The following is a 13,190-nucleotide window of genomic DNA, read 5'->3' as shown; positions in this document are numbered from 1 at the left end:
AATAAGGGGGAAAGAGATAAATGTCTACCAGATATTCCTGTTTGGGAATTCTTCTCACACATTTCAGAAGTATAAAGAGATGTTTCATGAAGAGATGATTTGCTGTATAAATTTACAATAATTGTACCGGAGAAGGAAAAAGCATTTCAAAGACCTGAGGCGGCAGTACGTTGGGCCTATCTGAGAAGCAGCAAGAGGGGCTGGGAAATCAGGAGGGTGGGGAAACATGGCTGGAAGATGGGCCTGGACAGGAGGCAGGGCCATGCCGGACCAGGCCCTGCGGGTGGCAGCAAGAACGTGGACTTGGTTCCAAGTATGATACGCAGACCCCAGAAGATCTGAGCTGGAGAGTGATGTCCTTTGATTTTTGAGACTTCATTCTGTCTGCGGCACGGGGAACAGACTGCAGAGGGCAGGGACAGAAGCTGGACATCGGCCAGGATGACAGCCGTCCACGCAGAGACCAGGATGGCTGGGAATCAGCTGGTCAGATTGTAGTCCAATACATTTCTTTTGACAATAATCCTAGTTAACATTAAACGCTCACAGGGGCGCCTGGGTGGTTCAGTGGGTTAAAGCCTCCGCCTTCGGCTCAGGTCATGGTTTCAGGGTCCTGGGATCGAGCCCTTCATCGGGCTCTCTGCTCAGCAGGGAGCCTGCTTCCTCCTCTCTCCCTGCCTGCCTCTCTGACTACTTGTAATCTCTATCAAATAAATAAATAAATTCTTAAAAAAACAACAAAAAACATTAAACGCTCACAGTTGCCCCTCTCCTGCATTGCCTGGGTTCCCAACAGTCCTGATGATAACACCTGAGGCTCATTCACAGGTGAAGACTTGGGCTCATCACTTGCTTGCAGCCCTCCCTGCACAGCAAGGCCCTTCGTTCTTAGCAGCTCCTTTTACACTGTGCTCACACCCCAGCGTCCTCCCACCACTCTCACCAACTGGAGGACTTCAAGATTCTACCTCCATACCTGTGGTGCTTCTTCAGATCTCCCTCGGCAAGTGACTGTCAGGGTCCAGACCTAGGCCAACTGTGTCCCAGAACAGTCTTTCTCAATCCGGCCTCCCAACCTGGGCGAGGACAATCACGATGTGCCAAACGGGATACTTCCTACTCACTCAAAAGAACATGGCATCTCTGCCTCTTCTGCCAGAAGCCTACAATCAAGATCACGAACATTCAGCCCATCCGTGAAACTTCACCCAACTTAATTTAAATGTCTAATCTTTCCTGACTCATTACTGTACTTTTTGATTTGTTACAGAAGTTTGTGTGCTTCCCTGTGCTTGCTGTGTTTGCCATCTGTGTTCCTGCTGGTCTCCCAAATCTGGTTGTTATTAGTGAATCACTAACTCATGTCTTGAAATAATCCTTATTGTACACACCCTCATACTTTTAATCATTATCATCCTGAAATTTAAAATGTTCTCATGTAGAATGCAGATAAAAATCAGTATTTCTTTAAATTATTATGACCTATGGAATGTAAGAACTCGAGGAGGCCTTTAGGTTCACCCAGTGTGGTGGCTGTCACCCCTGGCTGCACATTGGACTTGTCTGGTCCACTGCCTCTGGCCACCAGGCTAATGACATCAGAATTTCTGCACTGGCCAACCTGGGCATAACTTTTAAACTCCCTAGGTGATTACAACGTGCAGCCAGAGTGGACAATCACTGCTTTAAATCACATCCCCCTCCAGCAGCCTCCTGCCCCTCACTTTCAAACGGAAGACAACGAGACCCCCCCGGGGTGGTAGGGTGTCACTTGCCAATGGGAAAGCCAGTGTGAGACAGAGCCACAACTGAAACCTGAATTTCCTAACATGCTGTTCAATTTGCATTTAACACCTCCAAGACTCAGATGAATGTAAGGGAACAGAGGGAGGTTCCGCCAATTGTGGTCCCCATGATTCTATTTCTCAGGCTTCATTTCTTCTGATTCTCCACTTTCCGTGTGTGTCTTGGCCCAGCTGCCAGACTGGTCTAGTTCGGGGCAAAGTCATGCAGGAAAGCTATGCTAGGGCCCCACAGCAGCCCCATAACTGACAGGCGTTCTTTCTCCTTCCCTGGAACCATCCTAGTGAGTGGCATACCTATGAAAACTTCACTAAGTGGGTTACCAAAAACCCTGCTCTACAGCAACCCATGAAAAACCTCTAACTAACCCCATATTCAGGAATGAAGAAAGTAATCCTGGATATGCACCCATTTTTAGGTACGAAGGATGTTCATAGTAGCGCTGTTTATGTGGGGGGAAAGTGGGCTCGTCACAGAAATATCATGGAACAAATTTCAAAAATGTACACTTAAATTTTAAAAAAGCTATAAAACATATGCAATATATTCCCAATTTGGTAAAAATAAATATGTATCCACATAATGAAAAAAGGTTGAGTGGTTGGGTTATAGATGGCTTTTTATTATCTTCTCTCTTTTTAAATTTTCCATATTTTCAAGTTTTCCTCTAAAGCATATGTCTTTCATTTAAAACAAGAGAAAAATATTTTTTTTCTAAAGGAGGACAATAAACACATGTACAGAACTGTATTTGGTTACAACTTGCTTTTGATACCCTTCTGCTTATGTCTTTTTTCCCTCTAGACCAAGGACATGAACCAGGCCCTTTTAACTTCCTGCCACGTTCTACGGGAGGAATAAACATTTTAGCAGGAGACTGATTAGAATCTGCCTGACTTCACTTAGGTAAGTCAAAAGCAAAGAAAAATTTTAGTGTCATAGAATATTTTTTCATGACATTAGACACATATTAACATGGCCCATCTTTCCAGTCTCCAGGTTATTTAACTTAATATTTCTGGAGCATTTTCCGTGCACCAGGGACCCTTCTAGGCTTTGGGAACTTTACGATCAACAACAAAAAATGTCGAAAGCCTTGTTTCTTGTGGCTCTTATATTGAGGGAGGCTGGAAAGAGACAATAGAACTTGTTAATGAGAAGTAAAATGAAGCAGGGAGTGCTAGGGCTGGTGAGTGGGGGAGGGAAGCTGTTATTTTAAATAGAGGAGCTGGGAGTGCCTTAGTGGTGAGGTCACTTTAGAGAAGGGACCTGACAGGGGCAGCCAGTCCTGTGAATATCTGGGACGAAGAACATTTCAAGCAGCTTTCTGGTAAATAAAGGGGAAAACATCTTTCCTGTTCCACTACTCTTTGGGCCACCTGCAATCACATTCCTGATGGAGGTTTAGACAGTTCAGAGAGCCACAGAATGACCTGAGGAATATCTTCTGCGGAAAGTGGGGCCCAGAAAAAGAGAAAAATTTGAGGGAAAAAAAGGGATTTGTTCAAGTCAGCACTTAGAAAACTGTCGTATCTTTGCCTTCTCAATAGTGCCTTAGTGAACTATGTAAAAAGCTACTTATGGTGGAGACGTAGGCTGAATTGGTTAAAAAACAAAACATTTCCTGGATCTTACCTAAAACATGTACTAATTGTAGAACTTTGCCTGGAAAGGACATGAATAAGCCATACATTTAACACAAAATTATTTCTAATCTTTAACCTTTATTAAATATATGAACAAAAAAGCTAACAATCTAATGCATAAGCTTTAATTTTATGACAAATGATTATTTCTACTGAAAAAAGTGTTTCTACACTTATATTTATGGAAAACAAAAATTTTAAGATACTTACAGAAATCAATTACCAATGCTTTTGAAGTAAAAGAAATTTCACTTTCCTTTCCTCTCACATAGAAAAAAGAACTAGAAACCTAATCATTAATATTTTGATTTCAATCTGTAAAACACACTTAAAGTTAAACTGCCAACGGATTAATTCTTTAGAGTTTAAAATAAAAGATGACATTATACCTATAGTCAAGGTTTCCATGGAACAAAACTACTGTAATTGCAGCTTCATAAAGAAAAATCGTGCAGCACAAGGCAGCCTTTTTATTCTCGGGGTTTTATATTACCAACCAAATCCTCAAGAGCAGAGATAATCTGAAAGGATTTGAGTTCCATTTTAACTCAAATTTACCATCTCTCAATTCACATGATCAAATACAGGGAACTGTGGTATCCCCTCAGTCACTCAGCAGGAGGGGAAGTTGGCCTCTCGAGTATATGTGAGATGGAGCATTCCTCTAGGGATAAGCTGAAGACTTTCAGGGGCTATTAAAATATTAATTTCTTTATATACTAAGTTTTATCTCTAGAAATACAACAATAACGGTTATGCTCCTTTTCAAAAATGGAGCTTCGTTTCTAGGCAAAATTAATGTTGCATCAAGAACCACATATCTCCTCCCTAAAAAACTAGAAGGAGTTCTAAAGTCCAGGTCCTTTCTAAATCTTTCCAGACTTCCTGGTCATAAAATTCCTTCCTTTGTGAGACGTCTGGGGATCTTTAAGAACAGAGCCATCGAGAGAGAGGAGGATGGAATGCTTACTAAAGACTGGAAGGCAGATGGTAAGATTCCTTCCAAATCCCCCAGATACGTATTTCTAGGACCTGAAATGAGTGAGCAAGCCATACGTTTTCTTGAAATGCCCAGGCCAAATTAAGTTACAAGCCAAGAATGTTACCTAACACTGACACTGAATTATGGCTTTTAGTAACAGTCTGGGATTCCTGGCTATTGGGTGTCTGTCTGCCATCAGAGAGACAGGTGAAAAAGTAGTTTCATGCCACATAAATAAGTATATAAACATTAAACGGGGGGGGGGGGGGACTGTTTGGCCTGGAAGATTAAGAACAAACGTGAATGATATTTTCCTCTTAAGACACATACAGAAAAAGGAAGTGGAAATGGAGGCTCTCAAATGTTTCTGAAATATCCAAATGATAGAGAATCATGCGTGCTTGGGTTCAGAAGACCCTCAAGGCATGACTTCTATCTTCAGCACTTCGACAACCCTGTTCAAGTTCAATCTGAACACAAGAGAAAGCTTCATCTACCCCGGGAAGCCTCTTCCCCTCATACAGTTCTATCCCTGTGAACACTTCCCTTTACTAAGGAAGTATGTTTTCTAGAACTTCTCTTCACCAGCCCTGGTTTGATTCCATAAAGCGGGGACCCCCAAATCCACTAGCCTTCGGGTTGAGGCAGGGGCATAAAGGAGTGGCACAGGCCAGAAGTGATAGGGACCATGGCCAACTAAAGAGCGCACTGCCCATGTCAAAGGCCAGCCACTGCTCTGCTCCAGCTGGCAGCTGCCATGTGGGACACAGGTCCCGGTCAGTTTTTGTGATGAAGAAAGTCAGAAATCTGAATTTTTGTAGCAATATCTTGATTTTTTTTGAATGCATAAGGAATAAATTATGGAGTTCAAACAGCTCTTGGAGATCAACTAACCCAAACCTTCTATAGAGAGAGAAAACAGAGATCCGGAATAGAAAAAGCGACTGGCCCAACGCCAATCAGAGGCATCGGGCAGTGAAGAGCCCGAAACATAAGATCCCATGTTTTCCAGCACAAAAATGCAGCCTGTGAGTCAACAGTGCCTTCAGCCTAAAGACTTGTTAAAGGTTTCTTAATGAAGAATCCGCTTTAGCTCACTTTCTGTATCAAGTCATCACAGTCCCCGTCTCGTTTTTTACAGCGTCCTTTCAAGTTGAGAGAATATGGAGCAGTAGTTATAAGCACAGACTGGGGAGACACACTACTCCGGTTTGCAAGCCTGGCTCCACCACTTGCTGCCTGCAGGGCACCTCTCCTGACTAGGCTTTAGAGCCGTGGTCTATGAAACAGGGACCGCAGTACCCACCTGAGTGTTGTTGGGAAAATTAAATAATACGCATCAGGTGCTTACAACGTGCCTGACAGAGTAAGCACATCATGGTCAACATGATTACTTCCCAGAGAAAGAACTATAGCACGCCAAGAAGAGAGTTAATGCAAACATACTAAGCAAAACCACACAAAACCACACGTCCTAGAAAATTAGGAGTCCTGACAAAAATTAATTATAGCAGCTAGTTCCTTTACAGAGATTAAGACAGATGTAGACTTTAGAAATTGGAAATTTAAATAAGGCCACAAATATAACCATGAAGCCATAAATCAAACTCTTAACACTCACCAAAACAAGAAAGATTCAGTAAGCTTCCTGTTTTCTCCTCCAACCTTGGACAAGTCCTAGCATACAAAGGATCTACTCCATCCTGGGCTCTTCCTCATCGAGCTGATTCTCTAAACAATTACTTCAACCATCTCTTCCCTTCTGTCATCTCTAAGGACTATTAGGGACCAAGTCCCTCAAAAGTTCTTCCATTCAGCTAGACCTTTAGTCTTCTCATTTCCCTTTCACTCTACACTAGCAAAAGACAAAGACAGCGAATACATTCTTTTAAAAAAAGGAAAAAGAAATGGGGGCGCCTGGGTGGCTCAGTGGGTTAAAGCCTCTGCCTTCGGCTCAGGTCATGATCCCAAGGTCCTGGGATCGAGCCCCCCATCGGGCTCTCTGCTCCGCGGGGAGCCTGCTTCCTCCTCTCTCTCTGCCTGCCTCTCTGCCTAGTTGTGATTTCTCTCTGTCAAATAAATAAATTATTAAAAAAAAAAAAAGGAAAAAGAAATGTATCCTTCCTTCGATGTCGCAACCCAGTCACCAACTGTCTCCACACGCTCCTAGCTCGACCATGTTTATCACGCAGGTCCCTGCTTGGAGGAGATTGCAATTTAAGCCAAGAGAAAGAGCACGTATGCATCAGGAGAATTCTCAGAAGTTCACCGACCATCAGAACGGGCAGGAATGCCTGGTCTCAAATCACAGAAGCCATAAACAGAAATCAGCACTGCCGTTTTGGTCATCAAAGCACGAGACGCTAAATAAAGTGATCTTTCCCAGGGCCTCAGTGCACCCTACGGGTCTGAGGATCCAGTCTCCGGCTCTGTGTATCACTATGTACAATGCTTATAAGGGTTACATTTATCGACCGCTACATACCAGCTACAGAGGGAAGCCCTGTACATGCATCAACCCATTTAATTCCTCTACTAAGCAAAGTAGGTACTGTCATCTCTCATTTCACAAACAGGGAAACTGAAGCCCTGAGGGGTAGAGTCACTTGCTGAAAGATACATAGTAAGAGGGTTACCTGAGTGGCTCAGTCCATTAAGCATCTGCCTTGGGCTCAATTCATGACCCCAGGGTCTCTGGATCGAGCCCCACATTGGGCTCCCTGTTCAGCAAGAAACCTGCTTCTCCCTCTCCCCTACTTATGCACATGTGTGCTCTCTCTCAAATGAATAAAATCTTTAAAAAAAAAAAAAGATACATAGGAAAAGCAGGAAGGCAAGGACACCAACCCAAGTGGTTGGCTCTAGAGGTTAACTAGTTAACCACTTCCCAAAATTGCAACTATAGATTTCTGATAAGACTTTCCTCACTCAGACTGTATCAGAAGGTTCACAGGCATCTGACCAGCTCCAGGGAGATAAAGTGGGGTCTCAGGACCTTTAACTTCCCTTTACAGATCACTCAGTTTACTCTCCCTGGCAGAAGCTCCATTCCTATATAGTTTTACTCAAGGAAAACTTAGGCAGAGGCTCTCTGAAGCACCAAAAAGATACTTCCCCACATCCTTTTATAGGCAACATGTGAAATCTGTGGTCCATGGGTTTAATCGGAAGAGGTAGATTAATCTTTTTCTTCTGTAGGACAAAAAGTGTATGAGTTCAAAGTCCAGGAAAGGACAAGTGATGGCTAGCAAGTAGAAAAGGAGCCAAATGAAAAGCAGGGGGAAAAAAATTAGAGAGAGAGAGAGAGAGAAACTTAGTTCCCAGGGAAATGCAGCTTAAAACCACAATGAAGATACAACTCTTCAACAAGCAGGTTGGCCAAAATAAAAAGTGTAACAGATGATGAGGATATGGAGAAAATGGACCCCCCCCATAGAGCGCGCCAGCAGGACTGTGAAATAAGGCAGTTGCTTTGGAAAACAATCAGGCAGTTCCTCCAAAGGTTGCAACAGGACCCAGAAATTCCAAGAGACATGGCCACACACAAATTTGGACACAGATGTTCGTAGCAGCATTATTCATGAACAGATAGTGGAAGTTACCTAGATGCCTATTAATTGATGAATAAATGAAATGTGGTATATCCATACAATAAAATATTTACAACAAAAAGGAATGCAGTACTGACAGATACAGACTATGCATTGAAAGACCATGAAAACATTACGCTGAGAAGCCAGTCACCAAAAACACGTATTACCTGATTCCACTAATACATCTTCAACTTACAACCCAATAAACCCATCATAAGTTGAAGATGCATTTAACACACCTAACCTATGATCACGGCTCAGACTAGTCTACCTTAAACATGTTCAGAACACAGACTCGTTGGGCAAAATCATCTAACACAAAGCCTATAATAACGTGTTGAAGACACCATGTAATTTATTGAATGCTGCACTGAAAGTAAAACAAACAAACAAAAAAACCCAGAATGGTTATATGTGTACAGAATAGTTGTAAATGTACCCGTTGTTTATCCTCCTGACTGAGTGGCTGGGAGCTTTAGCTGGCTGCTGGCTCAAGCTGCATATTGCTAGCCCAAGAGAAGATTAAAAAAATCAAAATTCGGAGTACAGTTTCTACTTTATGTGTATCACCTTTACGCCATCGTAAAGTCAAACCATGACAACTCTAACTCGGGGACCATCTGTAAATGAAATGTCCAGAATAGGACAATATGCAGAAAGTATATTAGTCATTGCCTAGGGCTAGGGGGCTGGGGAGGAATGAGGAGGAACTGCTGATGCAGAGGGTTTCTTTTTGGAATTGGCGGTGAGGGTTGTGCAAGTCTCAGTATAGTAAGAGCCCTTAGATTGCAGACTTTAAATGTGTGAATTGTAAATTTGTAAATGTGAGTTTTCTCTCCCTAAAGCAGTCCTGTTTTTTAAAAAGATCTTTAAAAACCGGTTACCAAGTAAAACTACTAGTGTATTCCAGGAGAATCTGTGTCTTTGTGAATGAGAAACCATAATCGCAGAAGTGGCAGAAACCCAAAGTAATTTCAGCAGGGGGAAAAAAATTAAAGAGTCTGTATGAAAGGGGGAAGAGGAACCAATTTCCATTTAACTGAATTTCAAGGTAGTAGGTGTGTCGGGGTCATATCACCCCAAATTACACGATGGGCTACATAACTAAATTCTGACCTTCTCACCTAAAAGCTATCAGTTCCAAAAATAAAGGATTTAGAGGAGAGGTGAGATTTAAAAACAAACAAGAAAAATAGGCAAAGGCTGATATTAGTTTTCTGGAGACTCTAAAAAAGTTTGCAAATATAAGGATCCTCTGGCATACTCTACCCCATGTTCACAAAATAAGGATAGTGATTTCCATGTAAAATGTACACCATTTCCTCAGATGAATTTAGAAACAGGACTTAAACTTAGCTAGAAAAAGTAGAGCCTTCAAGTTCTGGAGCTGAAGGTAACACATGAACAGCGAGATCAGTGCTGGGATCTCAGTGTTTGAAATCCAGGAGAAATATTTAAAAAGTAAAGGGTCTGCCAAGCTACCCAGTCATGTATCTCCTTAATAATGAGACTTTAGCAGAAATCAATGCAATCTCTGACCAAAGTGAATACAGAGGGCAATCCTCTGTATGAATCCTAATGTGGCAATATGTCAAATGATAATATGGAAGTTTCATACCCATTAGCAGATGCGGCGTTAACACATTTTTGGAAACAGTAAGAATTTTGTTTACATTTTTAGCCTTGAACTTTCAAACTACAACCAAACCCTTTACTCCCACTCTGTCTTAAGCATCATTTGTATGGAAAAATCAGCCTACTGCTTTCTTTAAGAATAGGCAAGCCATTAATTGATCCAATGTGTTGGCAGCTCTGGAGAACCTTTTTAGACAGGAATAAATGATTCCTCTTTCTGTTCGAAGAAGCCATGTTTAACATTTCATGCGTATGCACACGAAACATTTAAGGAATCCTGCAAATTAGCTAACAATCCTCTTGGAATTTAGAGAATCAAAAAAAAAAAAAAAAAAAAGAAGAAGAAGAAGAAGAAGAAGCAAACCTCCTTTACAACCCCTCAAATCAGAGTTTAGATACTAAATGTTTAAAGATACTTTACGTGACCTAAAGTGCTCTTCCATAGTCCTCCAAATCCTTGAATATGGATTCATCAAGGTTTAAGTAATGCTCCTAGGACTCAATGTTGGGGTACCATCTTTACCCCTACAAAACTGTTGAGCTCAAGAAAAAACATCAAGTGCCTCTAAATGCTGTCTCATAGCTTTTCTAAGTGAACTGCCTGTCCTCTTCATTAATTAAGGAACTGCACTTTTCTGGCCTATGTGTTAAAAGCATTGAACTTTCCCTATTTTACCTGTCTATGTTAAGGTTGATAGCTTCTTTGCTGAAGACAGCTGGTGTTGACTACAGGTGATACAGCTCTTCGAAGGAAAACTTGTCCCCAAGAAAGCACCCGCCCCCCAACAATACAGCCAAAGCTTGATGTTCCATTTCACCAGCAGCACTGTTTATTAAAACCTAGCTTTTAAAGAAAATGACATCTTTGATCAGGCAACTCCAGTCAGAAAATGCATCTGTCATTTCTCTTCCCCCACCCCCCTTAATGGATGCAACAGCCTCAACCCAGGAATCCCTCTGGGGAAGGAGGGCCCAACTGAAGGAAGCCAGTCTGCTAAAAGTAGCTAGTTATGCTGACAAGCCTGGAGAGGACTCCCCCACCTCCCCCCCAACCCCGACCTTGGTTCCTACAGGGGAAGCAATGCTATCTATGTCAGGCCCAGGGTTAAATTAATATGAGTTTAGGGCAGTAATGTATTTCTAGCTCTGGCACCCCTCAGTCATTAAGAAAATTTTATTCTTTCTACCCTGAAGTCTCCTCATTCTTGGCAGAAAGAAAACCTTCAGCATATTTAATCTTCCAGTCAGGCAAAGGATAATGCAATACTGGAAAAGCAGGCATAACTTTAGGGCCACCACGCTCTTCTTGGCTGGTTGAGGATTATTTACCTTTGTGCCTGCATGTCAGCTTCTCCGACTGACACAGAGCACAGGACTTTTATTATTACTTACTACGTGCGTCAACCCGGCGGGGGGTGGGGGTGGGGAACCTCTTAATCTCCTTGGAAGGGTTGAAACCTGACTTGACAGAGCAAGTTAGCGGTGGTCAGCGGCCAGCCGCAGTAACCCTACCCGCCTCCCGACACACAAACACGGGAGTGTACCCGATGCACACAGTCGTGCCGCGCTGAGTTATCAGATCTACGGGTTCCAAACAGGTGCGGGGCCGGCCAGTAACAGAGCCATATGCGAGCCCTGCCCCCCAAACTTCACGTTCCGATCCTCCTCGGGAAAGTTAGCCCACCCCGGCGAACCCACGTCGCAGCGGCGCTATACTAGTTGGAACACACTCTCCGGTTTCCCCCTTTGCCCGGATCTGATTAGTCCTGCTGTGTAAACCTCCCGAAGTAACGCGAAGCAAAACTTAATAGATCCAGGGAACAGACACGCGGCTTCTGCGCAGACTTCCCAGAAAGGAGCTGGGAGGCAGGCGCTGGATCCTTCTCAGCGCCCACATCCCTTGGGGCTCCCCCTCCCCCGCGGCGCACCCGCCCGGGCCGCTTACCTGCATGGGACATGGTGATGGTCTCGTTGGTGCTGGAGCCCACGTTGAAGATGACCACCGCGGAGGCGTTCTGCAGGAACGCGTTCCGGATCTTATCCCTGTACGTGCAGTTGCCCTTGGGGATGAGGGCTATCCAGTTCTTGCCATGGGCCGGTGCGGCGAACTTGGTGCTGGGGTCGCAGGCTAGGCGGTCGTGGGCCGAGCTGGCCATGACCACCTCCCCGCGGGCGTCCTGCTTGGGCGAGTGCTCCCCATAGCGCCCGCACTCAGTCTTCTCGGTGTGCAGCTCCGTGCCGCCGCCGCCCGCCACTCCGGGCCCAGGGTCCGGCGCGGGCTCCGCGTAGGTGATGTTCACGAAGGCGGTGTACCATTCCTCCTTCTCAGCCACGGTGAAGTCCAGGCAGAGCAGATGCACGAAACAAAAGGAAAGCAGCCATGTTGAGAGAGCCAGACTGCGGCACGCTTGGATGAGAGACATTGCCATCTTTATCCGCCGGGGCCCCCTCCCCGCCCCCCGCGCCCTCCCCCCGCCCCGTCCCTCCTCCCCGGCCCCGGCCAACCCCCGGCCGGCAGCTTCTTCTTCTCTTTCTCCTCCTCCTCCTGTTCACTCCGGGGACCTGCGGGCCTGCGGCCGGGACGCGCAGCCGCCGCGGGGGCCGGGTTCCGAGCGAGGGGATGGCGCCGGCACCTTCCCCTTTCAGCAGGAGCGTGGCGGTTGCATTTCGCTTCACCGGCGCTGGAGGGGCGCGGGTGGAGGACGCGCTTGGGCTTGCGGAGGAGTCCAGCTGCCGAGTGTCCGGCTTCTTGGCCCGGCTTCTGCTTCTCTCATAGGGGTGGCAGGGGCCGCTGGAGCGTGCGGGGTGGCGGCTCCGCGCGCTTCGGCGCCGGCGGGGGCGGGCGCGGCTGCTCCAAGCCCCTGGGGCCGCCGAGGGTGTCCCGGCCGCTGCCGCCGCGGAGCGCTCCGGCGAGCGGCCGCTCCTGCTCCGCGCCGGCTCTCTCGGGCTCCGGACACCGCTGCGCTCCTCTTTTCGCCGGGTGGCTGCGCCGTGGAAGCGCTCGCCGGAGGAGGGGACGGCTCGGGGGCAGAGGGAGAGAGCGGACAGAGGGGAGTCCGAGGTCTGTGTATGTCTGTATATGTTTGTGTGTGTGTGTGTAATGTGTGCGTGCAAGGAGGAGCTTAGTGTGATGTCAAAGATTCTGGGCTCCGCTTGCCACGCTCCCTCGGTCTTTCTTAGTGGGCAGCAGCGACCCCTGCCGGGTCTCAAATTCAACCCAGTCTTTGACTCGGTCCAGGTGGGGAGGCAAAAGGGGAAGCGAGCCCTTGACCTATGCGTGCAGGAACAACTTCCTGCGCTTTGAATATAGCGCACCGAGTGTGCCTCTCCTAAACAGCTTAATCCTGTGCAGAACTGCAGCGAGCTCCCTAATTACCCATCCTAGGGCAAAGGCTAAGGCAAAGTGGTACCGAGGGTCTTCCAACACCACACCTGGAGTACCTCGGGCAGTGCCGATCAAATATAAGTGCGTTCCAGCTCAGACTGATGGGCCCTGCCACAGAATTTCTGATTCACTACATCTGGGTTAGG

At 45.7% G+C, this 13,190-nt stretch overlaps 1 protein-coding gene across 1 annotated transcript in view; it reads right to left on the bottom strand.

Moving 5' to 3' along the window:
• The window catches only part of RNF150 (ring finger protein 150), a 274,139-nt gene extending 261,450 nt beyond the window's left edge, over positions 1-12,689 (bottom strand). Inside the window, exon 1 of the mRNA XM_045997796.1 lies at positions 11,605-12,689. Coding sequence (XP_045853752.1) covers positions 11,605-12,088 — 484 coding nt within the window. The 5' untranslated portion in view covers positions 12,089-12,689. The remainder of the gene's footprint in view (positions 1-11,604) is intronic.
• Positions 12,690-13,190: the final 501 nt, after the last annotated feature.

This window comes from Meles meles, chromosome 2 (assembly GCF_922984935.1).
Source record: "Meles meles chromosome 2, mMelMel3.1 paternal haplotype, whole genome shotgun sequence".
NCBI lineage: Eukaryota > Metazoa > Chordata > Mammalia > Carnivora > Mustelidae > Meles > Meles meles.
Note: the sequence above shows the minus strand (reverse complement) of the source record. Positions and strands in the feature narration are given on the sequence as shown.